This window comes from Pipistrellus kuhlii, unplaced genomic scaffold, assembly GCF_014108245.1.
Source record: "Pipistrellus kuhlii isolate mPipKuh1 unplaced genomic scaffold, mPipKuh1.p scaffold_m20_p_3, whole genome shotgun sequence".
Taxonomy (NCBI): Eukaryota; Metazoa; Chordata; class Mammalia; order Chiroptera; family Vespertilionidae; genus Pipistrellus; species Pipistrellus kuhlii.
Window position 1 is genome coordinate 105,880,261 of NW_023425529.1, and position 18,359 is coordinate 105,898,619.

The window sequence follows — 18,359 nt, forward strand, 5'->3', positions numbered from 1 at the left end:
ACCAGGCCAGCAGGGGAAGGCAGTTGGGGGGCAATCAGGCTGGAAGGGGAGGGCAGTTGGGGCAATCAGGACGACAGGGAAGGGCTGTTGGGAATGACCAGGCCAGTAGAGGGCATTTGGGGGCAACCAGGCCAGCAGGGGAGAGCAGTTGGGGTGACCAGGCTGGCAGGCAGAGTTGGTTAGGGGCAATCAGGCAGGCAGGGAGCTGTTAAGGGCATCAGGCAGACAGGCAGAGTGGTTAAGGGCAATCAGGCAGGCAGGCAGGTGAGCAGTTAGGTGCCCGCGGTCCCAGATTATGAGAGGGCACAGGCCAGGCTAAGGGATCCCCCACTCTGTGCACGAATTTTGTACACCAGGCCACTAGTACTTGAATAAACAGAAACACTTTATCCTGTGGCTTTTACCAGGGAAGCCACATCTCCTGATTTTCCTGGGACAGTCCCATTTTATGCTGATCTGGTCCAATTATAAACAGCACTCTCATTACTTATAAATGTCCCAATTTGGACAATAACTATTATGATACCATAACTGATATAACAAAAATATAAGTGAGAAACTTAGTGATCAACTAGAAATAGGAGCAAAGTCAGTTCCTTTCTTCATTTCTGATGTCAAGTACTAAATAAGATACATAGCCATTTAAAAGTAAATGTCTGTGGAAATATATACAATGACAACTGGGCCACATTTATTTATTATAACCCAAGGATATCATAGCAAACCTTAGTACTTGATTCATGCTTTAAGAATGACTTCCATTTATCAATGAGCTTAAGGTAGGATGATCAAGGACAATTATTTATCAAACCCCCAAATACAATCATTAGATCCATGTCCCCATGTAGTCATGGCACAGCAGTAAATTAACTAAATTAATGATAACAGCTTAAATGGAAATGTATTTTGTGAATAAAAACTATAATTTATAGACCTTACCTTTTCCCAATTCCAGCCGCCTGTTCTTCAATGAACACAATTTGAGAAAGAGGAATAGCCATGCAGCATTCCTAGGAGGAAATCAATAGAAAATATGACTCATAAGACTAGTCAGAAATCCTTGTTTTATAGTATTTAATAGAATGTCAAATACCTTTAAGGTACTTAATAATAAACACAATAAATAGTTATGTTACTTTATTCCTTAAATAAACTTAAGGAATAAATGCATTTTACTATGTGAAAAAACATGAGATTTACAAACAGCTATAATTACCTTTGTTTTTACAGTAGGTACATCTTTTAAAAAGTAATATTTATATGCAACTTTTTACATATACTATATTCTTTTTTTAAATATGTTTTCATTGATTCAAGAGAGGAAGGGATAGGGATAGAGTGAAAGAAACACCAATGAGACAGACACATCCTTGATCAGCTGTCTCCTGCACGCCCTCCACTGGGGATCGAGCCCACAACCCAGGCATGTGTCCTGACTGGGAATCAGCGACTCTTGGTTCATGGGTTGATGCTCAATCACTGAGCCACACCAGAGGCAGGCTATAATATATTCTTATATGGAAAACAAAAAATAGAACAGGTAAATCAAAACAACTCTAAAGAGTGTTATTCATTTTTCTTCCTTATAATTTCCTATGGTTCATTCACCCACCCAAAATTTTAAACAGAAAATATTAATATAGCTTCCCTTTATTAATAAATTTAATTTTTAATTATTATAAATGAATGGCATTCAATGGCTGATTTAAGGATTTCTAAATTTGTCTCTTTATATGATAATTAAAAAATCATACTAAGATTAACTTATAAACATCTGGTTTTAAAGGCACCTATCCCTCCAAAAAAAATATTTTCTGAATGCATATTTCTTTTAAATTAGTTAGAAAACATTAACAATTCTAAGGCATGCATTATCAACAACAGAAATATCACCACTAAGAGGACAAAACTGGTTCTTGGGGACCAAAAAGAATCCTGTATTCTACAATGGTTAGTGACCTTTCAGAATCTCAGTACAGTATACAGTTTACCTGTGGAATTAAAATTTTATGGGGAGACAGCAATTCTAAAAATAATGTAGAAGAGATTGTTTATTGTACTGGCAACGCTGAAATTTATTCATAAACACAAATACTTTCAAGTTCTTTGAATAAACACATCAGCTCTATACGCATAACTTGTTCTCCCTTCCTAGAAATGAAGAAACAGGGGTTTCTCCTCTTGCTGAGTGACTTAGAGGCTTTTTCTCAATATCTGGGTAAAGGCATGCACTTCCCAACAGAACCATCCTCCTGATTCTCAACAGCAATCAGGAGGCTGGATTGTTTTGAGGATGAATGAAGTTTTTTAAGGATTCTGAAAAAAGTGCATTATTTCTGCCACACATGGAACATTCAGGTATGAGGTAGGATCTGACTGGTATTTTAAAAACAGGAGTCATCATGATTCTCTATTCAGTAACTACAGACTTTTCGGGAGCTGAATGAGGGACAACATTATACCCCCTCTATGTGCACTCCATTCAGACAGATCGTAGGGGACACACATACTCTAATAACTTTCTGAAATTAAAAATTTGCCTCATCTATTTAAAGTTTTCAAGAAAGGAAGAAAAAGAAGAAGAACTTCAGTGATTTAAAACCTAGAACAGATGTAAAAAACTGTATCTTACATGATTTCTCTGATCTCTCCAAATTAGACGATGTGTACTGAGAAGGAGGGTCCCAGCATCAAATTTTATCTAGAAAGACAAGATCATCACAGAATATTAATAATATATCACTCAAGGTGGTCCAGGTTTTCTTCCTCACAAATTTTACAATAGTAAGTTTTTCACACATAAATATTTTAGAATTTGGTTTATTACAAATTAAAGAGAAGCAATGCTACAGTTTATAAGCTATATATACAGCCTTGCTAAAATTAGGAAAAATTTGCAAACCACCTTGATGTGCAACAATAAGGAAGTGGTTAAATCAACTATGAAATATTCATACCATGGACTCCATACAGAGAGTAAAAATAATGAGGTAGAATTTCACAGACTGCCATGGAACTCTTAAGACATAGAGTTAATAGGTTAAAAAGCAATTTACAGCATATTACAGCAGATGATAGATGATAGATAGATAGATAGATAGATAGACAGATAGACAGACAGACAGACATAATCTTCACATCCCTCAAACTACAGATATGTACATATAAGTAGTAGAAAAAGTTCTACAAGGAGTACTTGGCAGTCTATTAACAATGATTAACTTAGAAAAAGTATGAAGGAGTAGGGAGAAGCAAAGGGCCCTTTTATAAAACTTCACTATTGATTGAATTTTTTCATGAGATTGGATTCATGTATAACATTCATATAATCTTTAGAAATAATTTTTAAATACTAAGAAAATCCAGAAAGAGACACAAACACAGATTCAGCCAGTGACACTGCGACAAGCGAGTTGCCCAGTAGGAAAAAACAACAAACATAACGTTGGATTTATACTGAACATACTGCACCAAAATAAGTTCAGGATGGATCAGATATCTGAGTTTAAAAAAAAAATTATAAAAGCAATACCAAAAAATCATGAGAGAATTTTAAAAATAATCTCAGAGTAGAGAACGTCTTTCTAAGAAAAACACTAAACTAATTAGCATTAGAGGAAAAGATCGATAAATTCAACTATACAAACATCTATGCACACAAATTCTTCATGGCAAAAAACCACCCAGGGCAAAGTTAGCAGACTGGGAAAAATAATTGTAACTTCTATCAGAGACAAAGGGCTAATTTTCTTAAAATATAAAATACAAGAGTACAGGCTAAGGCTATTAACAGGAAGTCCACAAAAAAGGAACTAAAAATAACACATTAATAGAATTTACCATATTTCATCAATTTTAAATGCACAACCCTTATACATACACATTTTAATAAGTATGCATCTTATAATCAATGGCATCTTAGAAACTTTAAAATACAGTAAGTACATAAAAATGCCCAACCTCATTGATAAGAAAAAGGCAAATTAAGGCAATATCAAGATACCCCTTTCATCCATGAGATTGGCGGAGACCCAAAAGTTTGATAATATTGTGTTGGTGAATTGTTGGGGAAATAAGCATTTACACACATAGCTGGGAAGCTAACCTTCAAGGAGGGCAGTGTATTAATATGTGTCAAAAATACAAATACCGCCGAGACTGGTTTGGCTCAGTGGACAGAGCGTCGGCCTGCGGACTGAAGGGTTCCGGGTTCGATTCTGGTCAAGGGCATGTACCTTGGTTGTGGGCACATCCCCTGCGAGAGGTGTGTAGGAGGCAGCTGGTCGATGTTTCTTGCTCTCTATCATTCTCCCTTCCTCTCTGTAAAAAATCAATAAAATATAATTCTTAAAAAAAAAATACAAATACCTATGTATTTCACATATAAATACCTATGTATGCACAGCTCTCTAGAATGTGCATTGGTGGCCTCTATTGGGGAATTGGATGCCAAAGGGTAGGAGGGAGACATTTACTTTATACTTGTTGTGCGTTTTTAATTTTTATCATGAAAATTTTGTCATATACTCAAAATATACCGTATTTTTCGGACCATAAGACGCTCCGGACCATAAGACGCACCAGTTTTTAGAGAAGGGAAATGAAGAAAAAAAGATTCTGAAACAAATAGTGTCCTAAAATATTTTATCTGCATTAAAACCCAACATCACAGTCATAAACACATGTAATCAACCCTGTAAAGTAAACAGCAGCATTTAGAACCATTTTAGAGCCGGGCAAGCACACAGAGACCACACAGAGCCGGGCAAGTAAAAAAACTTTTTTTTTAAAGTATATGTGTAGGCTATATTTGGACCATAAGACGCAGGGACTTTTTCCCCCACTTCTGGGGGGGAAAAAGTGCGTCTTATGGTCCGAAAAATACGGTAAATGTAAAAATGTTTTTTTTAAACTAGAATACAGAGCTTCTTGTCAAGATGGCAGAGCTACAAACACCATACTTGTACCTTCTCATAACCACATCAAAATTACAAATAAACTATAGAATAATCATCATTGATATCTGCCTGAAGTCTAGCTGAACAGAAGTTCTAAAGCTAAGGATATACAGAAGAAGCAACATCCAGACTGGTAAGAAGGCTAGAGAGGCAGACAATGCTGGTCTCACACCCACGTGTGTTGGCTAAAAATCAGAAGGGATATATTGGCTGTGAGAGAGGGGGAGGTCCCCTGAAGAGCAAGGGGTCCCAGCCCCACACAGGCCTCCCAGCCCATGGTTCCAGTGCTGGGAAAAGAAGTCCCCACAACTTGTGTGAAAACCAGCAGGGATTGTGGCTGAGTGCGATTAGGGCTGCTGGAGGCCCAGGAGTTCCTCTTAAAGGGCCCACACAGACTTACTCGCTGACCGACTCACTCTGAGCTGCAGCACTGGGTGGCAGCTTGAAAGGTGCCAGGATGTATGGGGAGGAGGTGAATCATCAGGCTTCAGGGCAAGGGCTAGAGGGGCAGCTTTCTCCCAGACGAAAGTGCATGCGGAACAGGCATTGTTCCTTTGCTGAGCCCTCCCACTGTAGCACAGAAGGGTGCCATATCTGAGTCTCCGTTAACCTGGCTAACACGGTTTCCCAGGCCTAGTGATTCCCTGAGACCCACCCAACATTCAGGCCCTCCCAAGCATTTAACAGCATGGCCTGGCCTCACCATGTCACAGACCTCTAGCTACAGTGAACAGTCCGAAACCCAGCACCAGGGCAGCCAGCCTCAATTTGAAGCTTAGTGTCTCCCGGGCACCTCCACGCTCACCATAGTGGCAATCATCTGCAAACCACTTTGTAGCTCATTGGGTGGTCCTGGGCAGGGCATGGGCAGCAGCTGAGCTTGGCCTGCACCTCCTGGGAGGCCCCAGAGCAAGCACACCAGGGGACAGCTTCAGATCTCACCAGAGGACCATCCAACCACCTCCATGAGTGACTCAAGGGGCAGGCACCAAAGCCCCACTGAAGCAAGTTCTGCTCCATGAAGTCAGCCTCTGCACTATAGTTATGGCCGGTCCTTACAGCCTATCTGCCTGGGGGCCAGTCCCTCCCAGTGATGTGTCAACAGCAATCAAGGCTCAACTACAACAGGAGGGTGCACAGAGACCAAATGGGGTGGTGAGAGGGGACTGTGTGCCTGGAAAACCCAGTTTGAGTGACTGGAGGCACTGTGCCACTGGGCCCTACAGGACACCTACTACATAGAGCAACTGCACCAAGACAGGGAGGAGTGGCAGCTGTACCGACATAGAAAAACACAGGACGGCAGGCAAAGTGAGAAGACAAACATGTCCCAAATGAAAGAACAAAACTTCACAAAACAAACTAAACAAAAAAATAAGTACATCAAAGATACCAACATGTCATCATGGGGACACCAGAAGGAGAAAAATGATCAAAAATAGAAATAATAAAATAGTAATAAAAAATATCTATCAAGAATTACTTTTGCCGAAGCTGGTTTGGCTCAGTGGTAGAGCATCGGTCTGCGGACTGAAAGATCCCAGGTTCGATTCCGGTCAAGGGCATGTACATTGGTTTCGGGCACATCTCCGGTAGGGAGTGTGCAAGAGGCAGCTGGTCGATGTTTCTCTCTCATCGACATTTCTAGCTCTCTATCTCTCTCCCTTCCTCTCTGTTAAAAATCAATAAAATATATATATATTTTTAAATTACTTTAAATGTAAATTGATTAAATGCTCCAATCAAAAGATATACAGTGTCTCAATAGATAAAATCAAGACTCTTACATATGCTGCCTAAAAGATACTTATTTCAGATTTTTTTAAAAACGGACTGAAAGTAAAGGGAAAAGGAAAGAAGATATTTCATGAAAATGGAAATGAGAAAAAGAAAAAAGAAAAAGCTAGGAGAGCAATATTTTTACCAGACAAAATAGACTTTAAAACAAGAGACAAAAAGGACTCAGCAATTTCACTTTTGGGTATTTATCCAAAGCAGCACAAAACACTAAATCAAAAGACATATGCGCCAAAACCGGTTTGGCTCAGTGGATAGAGCATCGGCCTGCAGACTGAAAGGTCCCAGGTTTGATTCCGGTCAAGGGCATGTACCTTGGTTGTGGGCACATCCCCGGTGGGGGTTGTGCAAGAGGCAGCTGATCGATGATTCTCTCTCATCGATGTTTCTAGCTCTCTGTCCCTCTCTCTTCTTCTCTGTAAAAAATTAATAAGATAGCCGAAACCGGTTTGGCTCAATGGATAGAGCGTCGGCTTGGGGACTGAAAGGTCCCGGGTTCCATTCCGGTCAAGGGCATGTACCTTGGTTGCGGGCACATCCCCAGTAGTGGGTGTGCAAGAGGCAGCTGATTAATGACTCTCTCTCATCGATGTTTCTAACTCTCTTATCTCTCTGTACAAAAATCAATAAAATATATTTAAAAAAAATAAACTCGTTAAAAAAAATCAATAAGATATTTAAAAAATATATATATACATCCACATGTGCATTGCAGTATTATTTACAATAGCAAAGATATGGAAGCAACCTTAGTGCCCATCAATAGATAAATGGATAAAGAAGTGGTGCATATATATAACAGAATATTATTCAGCCATAAAAAAAATAAAAATGAAACCTTGCCATCTGCAACATGGGTGGACCCAGAGGGTATTATGATGATTAAAATAAGTCAGACAGAGAAAGGCAAATGTCATGATTCCACTAATATGTGGAATCTAAATAAATAAATAAACAAACAAACAAACAAGCAAAACAAAAATAGACTCATAGATACAGAGAATATTTTTATGGCTGTCAGATGGGATGAGGGCAGAGGGGGAGGGTAAAACAGCTAAATGCATTGCCCTGGCCGGTATGGTTCAGTGACTAGAGCTTTAGCCCACGCACCAAAGTATCTGGGTTGCAGGTTTGACCCCAGCCCTGGTCAGGGCTCATGGAGGAGGCAACAGATTGATATGTCTCTCACATCAATGTTTCTCTCTCTCCTCTCTCCCTCGTATTCTCCCTCCCATTCACTCCCTCTAAAAATCAATGGAAAAAATAGGGTAAAGGGATTAAGAAGTACAAATCAGTACTTACAAAATAGTCATGGGACATAAAGTATAGCATAGGGAATTTCCTATCTATAGTAATAAAAGCATAATATGCAAATCGACCGAACGGCCTAACAGAACAACCATCCGGACACAGCCAAGGCCGTGAGGCCCGAGGCAGCTGGGCCTACACTTGCACAAATTTCATGAATAAGGCCTCTAGTTCTGTAAGATGTGATATTTATCTTTCTCCGACTGGCTTATTTCGCTTAGCATAATGTTCTTCAGTTCCACCCACGTTGTTGCAAATGTTAAAAGTTCCTTCTTTTTTATAGCAGCATAGTATTCCATTATGTAGATGTACCACAGTTTTTAATCCACTCATCTGCTGATGGGCATTTAAGCTGTTTCCAAAGCTTAGCTATTATAAACTGTGCTGCTATGAACATAGGGGTGCATATATTCTTTCTGATTGGTGCTTCTATTTCTTGGGATATAATCCTAGGCATGGGATCACTGGCTCGAATGTGGGTGGGGGGCGGGGCTCGGGGCGGGGAGGGCCGGGCTGGGGGGCAGGGGGCGCCTGGGGCAGGGGGGGGGGGGGCGCCGGGGGCAGGGGGGGCGCGCGCTCCGGGGCGGGGCGGCTCCGCAGGCGGCGCGGAGCCAGAGCCGTGGAGGGTGGAGAAGGCACAGGAGTTTCGCCTGCAGAACCCGGGGAGGCGCGGCCGGGACGCGGGCACGCAGAGGCGTTCAATGCTCGCTGCGCCGGCTCACACCCCGAGCGGAGGCTCCGAGGGCAGCGGGAAGCGGGCGGCAGAGGAAGTCCCCGCAGGACGGCCGCGCCTCCCCCGCCTGCAAACCCGCCCGGGCCTGTGCGGGGTGAAGGCACGGCCGCCACACCGCATCCCTGCCCCAAGGAACGCCGAAGCCCCTTCCTAGCTATTTTCTTTTAAAAGAAAGCTTTAGCTTTTTGGCGTCCGGACGAGGCCGTGAGGCTTCTTTCCGAGCCCTCTTAGGCCAGGGCGGCGCTCCGGGGGACGGCCCGGCGGGGCGGGGCGGTCACCCCGCGGCCTCGGAGGGGACCGGCCGGGGACCGGCCCTCCGCGGCGGCGGCGCCCTCTCGGCGCGCGGGCTGCGCATTCTGAGGGCGACCTGGGGGCCCGGGGGCGGCCGCCGGAGCCCGGCCGCGGCGGGGCCAGGGCGCAGCGGGCGGGGCGGGGCGGCGCGGGGGAGGCCGCAGGCCGGCGGGCTGCGCGCCGAGGCCGGGGAGGGCCAGAACCGCCGGGCCGCGCCGCCGCCCTACCTTCTCCTCGCCGTCGTAGATGCGCACCCCGCGCTGCTGGATGACCAGGGTCTCGTGGATCTCCAGCAGGCCGCTGGTCCACACGAAGCGGTCCATGCCCTCCGCAGGCCCGCCCGCCGGCCCGCCCGCGCCGCCGCTCCGGGAGCTAGTGAGCGCCGGCGGCCTGCACCGCCCCCTGGCGGCGGGCGGGCGGGAGCAGCTAGCGCGAGCCCTGGGGAGTGCGCCGCCCGAGGGTCCCCGGGGACGGGATCGTGTGTCTGGAGCGCCCCCTGGCGGTCGTTCTGCCAATAGTCGGCGGGATCGTGCACCCCAACCTTTGTCCAGCTTCTGTGGAGCTGGGACCGCAGCTTGGACTTCCTTAGTGTGCATTATTCCTGCATCTCAAATGAATATTTATGGCCTGAGTTGTTTTTACACAGCTGCAATGGAAACAGAGGGTCCTGATTTAATGTGTGATTTTATATGTAGCCCCAGCATTCTATTCAGTTTCTTTACAGCATGCCTTGTAAATGTTAAGCACTTACCGTAGTTATTAGCCCCCTGAGGCAGCAATAACTGAAATATAGTGGCAACCATACTTTGGTAAAAACTGCTGTTTGAATTTTAACCCTTCTAGTTTGGCTCTTGCACCTGATTAAACAGGGGGCGGGGGTGGGGGGGGGGGGGAGAAAGCTATTTACCTTAGCTTTCAGGTGGAGAGTTGGAGGCTAAGGCAATTTTCCCTTGCCTGGGACCAGGAGCACAGGAGAGTAATTCCCACTAACTCAGTAACCTTCAGAGATAGAAACTGCAGATGACCTCTGAGCTCTGCTTCTATGTTATAGGCTATTCCAAGATAGGGCCACATTCCAATGTCCAGCAGGATGTGACTAGCAACAACCCTGCGGGCTGACCCCAGTCTTTAGAATGTAGTCTTTAGGATTTAGAATTTAGAACAAAGGAAAATTCCTGTGGTTTGAACCTTTAAAAGGGACTGCCTGCCTCTGAAACGGTGCAGTCGTGTGGAGACCACCTGCGTGTGGTGCTCTCACGGCTGTCCTGGCCAGTTATTTCAATAAATTCTTTGCCTGCTTTTTTTAATTAATCATCAGCCTCTGGTGGTCTTATTCTGAATCCAGGATTCGACCCCACAACAAGAACAATGGGAATCTCTTGACTAATGGATGCAAGATAGGGGTTCGTTAGGCTAAAGATAACATCATGATCTGAGTTGTATTTCTGCTCCTGAAGCTAAAGGGCCGGCGAGCCACATCCTCATGAAACCAAACTGAAGGACACCAAAGGTGATCTCAAGACTTGAAATAAATGATTTACTGTCTTAAAACGTTTCTTCAATTGCAGATACTCAATATTACTTGATATTACTTTCAGGTATATAGCATAGTGGTTAGACATTCATATACAATAATTTATGAAGTGATCCCATTGGTAAGTCTGATATCCATCTGTAACCATACATAGCTGTTACAATATTGTTGACTATTTTCACTATGCTGTACTTTACATCCCCATGACTGTCTTGTAACTGTATACCTGTACTTCTTAATCCCTTCAAGTTTTTCACTCAGACCCCTACCCCCCTCTTTTATCTGGCAACCATCAGTTTGCTCTCTGTCAAACAGTGAAAGATAAATACCAGATGATTTCACTTACATGTGGAATTTAACAAATAGAGTAATGCTGGCTTCATAGAAAGAGCTTGGACATGTGCCTCCCTCTTGAATTTTTTGGAATAGTCTGAGGAGGATAGGTTTTAGTTCTTTGAATGCTTGGTAGAACTCCCCTGTAAAGCCCTCCAGACCTGAGATGGGCCTCTTGTAGACAGCATATATTTGAGTCATGTTTTCTTATTCATTTAGCCACCCTATATCTTTTAACTAGAGCATTTAATCCATTTACATTTAAAGTTATTATTGACAGGTATTTATGTATTGCCTTTTTTATTTTATTTATGTCTATGATCTCTCTCCTTTTATTCTTCCTCTTAGAGCAGTCCCTTTAACATTTCTTGCATTGCTAGTTTGGTGGTAATGTACTTCTTTAACCTTTTTTTAATCTAGAAAGATTTTTATTTCACCGTCAATTTAAAATGATAGCCTTGGTGGATTCAGTAGTCTTGAATTTAGGCTCTTGCTTTCATTACTTTCAGTATTTCATGCCACTCCCTTATGACCTGAAGTGTTTCAATTGAGAAGTCAGCTGATATTCTAATGGGGTCTCCTTTGTAGGTAATTTTCTGTCTCCCACTTGCTGCTCTTAGGATTCTTTCTTTGTCTTTAATGTTTGCTATTTTAATTATGATATGTCTAAGTGTGAGTCTCTTTGAGTTCATCTTGACTGGGACTCTGTGCCTCCTGAATTTGTGTGACTTTTTTTTTTTTACCAGATCAGCAAAGTTTTCCTTCATTATTTCTTTAAACAAGTTCTCTGTTCCTTGCTCACCCTCTTCCCCTTCTGGTATTCCTATAATGTGGATGTGTCTTGTTTCATAGTATCTCAGAGCACCCTTAAGCTATCTTCCTGCTTTTTAATTTTTTTTTCTACTTGCTGTTCTAATTGGCTATTTATTTCTACCTCATCTTCCAAATTGCTGATTCAATCCTCTGCTTCATCCAGTCTACTTTTAATACCTTCCTGTGTGTTCTTGATGTCAGATATATTATTCTTCATTTCTGTCTGGTTCTTATTCGTGGCCTCTTATTTCCCTTTTCATAATGTTGCAATTTGTACTAAGTTCCTTAAGCATCTTTATAACCATTGCTTCTAACTCTATGTCTGATATGTTGCTTGCCTCCATTTCATTTATTTCTTTCTCTGGAGATTCCTTCTGTTCTCTAATTAGTGGGTTGTTTCTTTGTCTCCCCATTTTAGGTGTCTCTATGTATTAGATAGAACTGTTATGCCTCTCAGTCTTTGTGGGATGGCCTTATGTCACATGTGTCAAACACAAGGCCCACGGGCCAAATCCGTCCCACCAGGCCTTGCAATGTGGCCCGCACTGCGCTGTCATCACTGCACTCCGCTGCGTTTCCATCACAATGACAGTTTATGACTGTTCAGTAAACCATTCGGCCCGCAATTTAGGCTGGATTTTAGATTTTGGCCCCTTCTCTGATTGAGTTCGACACCCCTACCTTATGTAGAAGGTGTATTGAGGGATCCAGTGATGCAGTCTCTTTGTTCACCTGAGCTGGATGCTCTAGGAATGCCCCTTGTGTTATTTGGGCTCTCCTGTTGCAATTTGGACTTGATTGTTGATTTCTGGTTTGTGGGAGGGACCCTCTGACTTACTTGCTGCAAATGAGGTTCAACCCCAAGGTCATCATGCCAGCTATTATACAGGTGCCTTGAATCCGTTATTTTTCTCTGAATCTGAGAAAAATCCAATAAGCCCCACAAATAACAGACCCAAAGCACCTGTATAACAGGTGTGTCTCCTGGAAGTTTCTCTATGTGAAGGTGAATATGAGTCACTCTTTCTGGCTCTGGGCAACCTGATTGAAGTGCAAGAGGTTGAAGCCCCTCGTCTTCCAGTGGTCAGGAACAGCTTAGCCCAGAGGCTGAGTCTGCCTTGAGTCATGTCTCATTGTCCTTATTTGAGCTGTACTCCCTTCCCCCATGGAGCTTGACCTGCAAGTGTCAGCTGTGAGTGTCAGCTGCAGGTGCTTGGGTTCTGCTGGCTTTTGCTTCACTGCACCATCTGGGGAAGTACCTGCAGCAGGCACCAAAACACTGTTTCCTACTAATTGGATCAGGCAAAGACTCAAAGCCTCCAAAGACCTGCCTCTGCCTATAGACTGATTGGACTCAGTCTTGAACTGCTTCAAGTAATTGTCCGCAGGTGGGGTAAGAAGTTTTCCAACAGGGTGGGGCAATTGCTTCTGCCTGGAGGCTAATTGTTATTCTCAGTCTCTTAACAGCCCTCAGAAACTCCACAGGGTGGGGCAAGGGGTTTTCCAATAGGATGGGGCAACTGTCTTCCCCTCAGGCAAAAATAGCCTGGATAGCAGACCTCTGTCTGAGAAAGATGACCACTACAGCATGAGGGAATGACTCAACACAGGAAACTGGGGTATCTGCCTTCCAACCACTAACTCCAGAACTCCCAACCCTGGTTTATGCTTAAACAACTCCAGTCCATTCTGCCCTCCCTCTGCTGGAGCCCAAGGTGAGTGGCTGCACTCGAAATTTTGAGCATTGGCCCTTTAAGAGGGTGAATGCATTTCTGTCTCTCTCTGACAGACAGCAACCCTACTGCTTTTCACAGCCCACTGTTATGTGGGCACCTTTCTCAGTTCTGATGCTCTCTGCTGGTTAACCCAGCTTGGACATTAGACCCCAGAGTTCTCAGTGGCAACTCCCCACAGCTGAGATACATCTCTGGAACTTCAGGTGCAGTCTGTGGAAGCCCTTTCACACCTCTGCCCTTCCTACAAGTCTCTATGTGGTCTCCACTTTTAATCCTTGGTTATCAGGGTTCTCTCCATCTATTCTTCAGTTGATTATTCCGGGTGTGTTTCTTTGCATTTTACTTGTAATTCCAGTTTGATCATGGGATCATGTCTATGTCGCATCCACTTACTCTGCCACCATTTTTAATCCATTCCTTCTACTGAATTTTTAAGTTGGGAAAAAAATTTTTTAACTTCTAGAGTACTTTTTAGTTCCAGGAACACTTGAGTGTTCTAATTATATCCGCTAGAGTTTTCATTGTATATTTTTAATTTTTTTTATAGGTAACACATTGTTTCATGACAGGGAAATCATATTCAAATATCATATTCAAAGTTGGATACTGATTACATATATATTTTAGTGCTGATGAGTTAGCATTTTTTTAATTTATTTTTTTTCTCTTACCATTGCCCACTTGATTGAAATGAGTGTTTAAAGAATATGAAGTCAAATTAACCTCATAAAATAAAATTTAAAACCTAAAATTTAGTACATTATCAAAAGGGAACAAACAAACAAACAAACAAACACTTCAGGACCAAATTTCACAAGTGAAGTCTTTAAAACTTTGACAGAAAAAATAATTATTTTACCACCTAAACATTTCCAGAGCACAAAGAAAGTTTTTAAATTCTTTTTATGAAATCAGAAAAATGATTCCAAAACCCAACAAAAATACTATAAGAAAGTATATAGAAAGGGGCCACACAAATATGAATGCATAATCTTATATAAAATATTTGCAAAACCAAATAAAGATAATATTAAAAGAATGGTATAACACATTCCAAGTGGCATTTATACAAGAACTGCAAATACAATTCAATATTAGGATATCTGTATTCAAAATTTAACTAATTAATATGTCAAAAAAGAAAAGTCAAACGATCAAAAGAATAGTTTTGCCATAACCAGTTCTGCTCAGTGGATGGAGCGTCAGCCTGCAGACTAAAGTGTCCCAGGTTCGATTCTGGTCAAGGGCATGTACCTTGGTTGCAGGCACATCCCCAGTAGGGGGTGTGCAGGAGGAAGCTGATGGATATTTCTGACTATCCCTCTCCCTACCTCTCTGTAAGAAAAATCAATAAAATATGTATATTTTAAAAAGAATAGTGTTAACAATTTGTTTATCCATTCATCAGTTGATGGAGAATTGGTTACTTTCTGCTTAATCTTTAGTATGTGCTTAGCCAATATTTGGAAAGATTATTTGGAAAGATTATCCTTCTCCTCTATTGAGTTGTCTTTGAAACTTGTAGAGAACTTACTGATCATAGTGCCTTGAGTATACACGTTGGGGCAAAAGTAGGTTTACAGTTGTTCATGTGGAAAATAATAATTAATAAATAAGAATACAAGAATAAATTATTGTGGTTTTGAGTACTCATAACTATAAATCTACTTTTGTCTCACCCTGAATTTCGGATCTCTATTACATTTCATTGACTTGTTATTCTTTATATCAAAGCCACATTGTCTTGGATTACTGTGGCTTTATAAATACATTTTGAAATCAGGTAGTGTTAATCTTTCAACTTTGTTCAGTTTCAAAATTGTTCCTCTCAAGATCATTTACATTTCCTTTTAAAGTTTAGAGTTTAATGTCAATTTCAATAGAAAAGCCTTATAGGAGTTTTGATGGGATTGAATAAACGTACTTGGAGAATAGATATCTTAATATAAGATCTTCCAATCCATATGTATATTCTCTACTTCACTTACTTAGGGTTTTAATTTTTCTCAGCAGTATTTTGTACTTTCCACAGAATGATTTTGTCAGAGCCGTCTAACTTCTGCATCCAAAGGTTCCTTTCAGTCCCAATCCTACCTGATCTCTTTAGCACCCAACACTGGGCCATTCCCTCTTTCTTGAGGTTCCTTCCTCCATGGAATTCATGTCTTCATTGCATCCCCGTTTTCTTCTGTCCCTTGTATTGCTCTGCCCTGTTCACTTTGCTCTGTTCTTTCCCTGTTTCGCATGACCACAGAAGGAACAACTAAAGCTGGTCACCGATACTCCAGATGACTACAGTAGTAGAGTTTCATGGTCAGCTATATTGATGAAGACCTGTACTGGAAGGCTGCTCTTTGGATTCTATAGAAAACAGTCTGTCCTCCTTCCAACAATTGTGGAATTGTGGGAGGCTGACTTTTAAAAGATGTCACTGTAGAAGTAGTAAGATGAGAACTGTAATGGAAAACCTAGCAGTTTTGTAGGTTTTCCTACTGACCATCTCAATCTAGTGAGATCTCCAGCTATTTATTTACTTACTTATTTTTATCTTTATTGTTGTAAGTATTACATATGGTTCCCTTTTACCCCATTGACCTCTTCTAGCCCACACCTGCCCCCACCCCACACCTTCACCACCCTATTGTCTGTATGCATGGGTTGTGCACATATGCATACAAGTTCTTTGATTGATCTCTTCCCATCCACCTACTCTCCCCTGCCTTCTCTCTAAGATTCAACAGTCTGTTCCATGTTTCTATGCCTCTGGATCTATTTTGCTCAGTTTATTTTGTTCATTAGATTCCACATATGAGTGAGATCATGTGAGACATCTTTCTCTGACTGGTTTATTATCATCAAACCAACACTGCAAAAAATGCTAATTTGACTATTGTAAGAAGAAGAAATAGAGAGAAAGAGAAGAAAATAGGCATAAATAGTAAGAATGGAAAAAATAAGTACCTATCAATAATAGCCTTAAATGTAGCTGAAACTGGTTTGGCTCAGTGGATAGAGCATCAGCCTGGGGACTGAAGGGTTCCAGGTTCAATTCTGGTCAAGGGCATGTACCTTGGTTGCAGGCACATCCCCAGTGGGGGGTGTGCAGGAGGCAGCTGATGGATGTTTCTCTCTCATCAATGTTTCTAATTCTCTGTCCCTCTGTAAAAAATCAATAAAATATATTTTAAAATAAATAATAATAATAATAACCTTAAATGTAAATGGCTTACATGCTCCAATCAAAAGATAGGATACCTGAATGGATAAGAAAATATGACCCATATGTCATCTGCTGTCTATAAGAGACCCACCTCAGAACAAAGGACTCATACAGAATGAAAGTAAAGGGATGGAAAAAAAAAAGTTTCCAGGCAAACGAGAAAAAAAAAAAAAAAAAAAAAAAAGCTGGAGTAGCAATACTCATATTTGACAAAACAGACTTCAAAATGAAGGCTGTGATGAGATAATGAAGGCCACTTCAGAATAATAAAGGGATGGATACCACAAGAGGATGTAACTCTGGTAAACATATACACCCAATATTGGAGCATCCAAATATATATAAAACTTCTGGATGATTTTAAGGGAGAGAGTGACAGCAATAAAATCATAGTAGGAGACTGTAACACCGCACTGACATCACTGAATAGATCTTCTAGAAAAAAAAATAAGGAAACAGTGATCCTAAATAACACACTAGATCAGATGGAATTAATTGACATTTACAGAACATTTCACCCCAAAGCTACAGAACAGACATTCTTCTCAAGTGCACAATGGGATATTTTTGAAACAGGAATTTTAGGAATTTAAGATAAGACAGGTTTAGGAAATTTGAGAAATTTTGGAAATTAGGGGGACCATGGAGGAAGCACAGGGCTGCAGAGCAGCAACAGGTACATTTCCATAGAATGAAGGAGCTAGGAACATCAAAAGGTCTTTATTTACAAAATAAAGGGAAGGAAGCCCCTCATCCAGGAGGAGAAGAAGAAAGCCCAAAGGGAACAGGAAAACAATAAGGAAGGAGGGGGTGGGGAGAAGAACCTCACCTGTCCCATGTGAGGTTCAACCTTTGAGCCCAGGAGTTACTATAGTAACCAGTCTAAGGAATAGTGACCAATCAGAGGAATATCAAGGCACCAAGCTCTGCAGCCTTTATAAGCCATGGGGAAAGGAACTCAGTGGGACCCCTTTCCCCTCCTTACTTGGGAGTCCCTTCTGTGGAACTTTCCCCTCTCCCCATGTGGGAGTCTGTATTTCTTCAATAAATCTCCACCTTTGCTATACCTCTTTCTGTCCATGGATTCATTCTTCAGTTCTGGCAGACAAAGAATCCGGGTTCCAGTTCAAAAATTCCATATCATTTTCAAAAACAGACCACATGTTAGGACACGAACTAAGTCTCTATAAGTTCAAGAATATTGAAATAATATCAAGCATCTTCTCAAGTCACAATATCATGAAGTTAGAAATCAACTACAATAAAAACACTCAAAACATTTCAAATACATGGAGGCTAAGTAGCATGTTATTAAACAATGAATGAGTTACCAAAGAATAAATTAAAAACATCCTGGAAACAAATGAAAATGAACACACAACAACCGCAAATCTATGGGACACAGTGAAAGCAGTCCTAAGAGGGAAGTTCATTGCATTAGAGGTCTACCTCAAAAAACAAGAAAAACATTTAATAAGTTATCTAACACTACAACTTAAAAAAAATAGAAAGAGAACAGTAAGAAAAGCCTAGAGTAAGTAGAAGAAAGGACATAATAAAGATCAGAGCGGAAGTAAATAACATAGAAACTAAAAAAAGTCAATAAAACCAAGAGATGGTTCTTTGAAAAGATAAA

The 18,359-nt window shown here is 41.5% G+C and overlaps 1 protein-coding gene across 5 annotated transcripts in view; it reads right to left on the minus strand.

The window, feature by feature from the left end:
* Positions 1–9,478, minus strand: part of VPS36 (vacuolar protein sorting 36 homolog) — a 29,034-nt gene extending 19,556 nt beyond the window's left edge. For 2 of the 5 annotated variants that reach the window (XR_004991200.2, XM_036456767.2), the window contains exons 1-3: positions 9,315–9,478; positions 2,633–2,701; positions 940–1,010 (exon numbers count right to left, since the gene is read on the minus strand). Coding sequence is in view for 4 of the 5 variants with exons in the window: in XM_036456767.2 (XP_036312660.1) it covers positions 940–1,010; positions 2,633–2,701; positions 9,315–9,410 (236 nt within the window). In the remaining variant the exon portion in view is untranslated. The remainder of the gene's footprint in view (positions 1–939; positions 1,011–2,632; positions 2,702–9,314) is intronic. The other 3 variants (XM_036456769.2, XM_036456768.2, XM_036456766.2) reach the window with 2 other exon arrangements.
* Between the last annotated feature and the right edge of the window lie 8,881 nt (positions 9,479–18,359).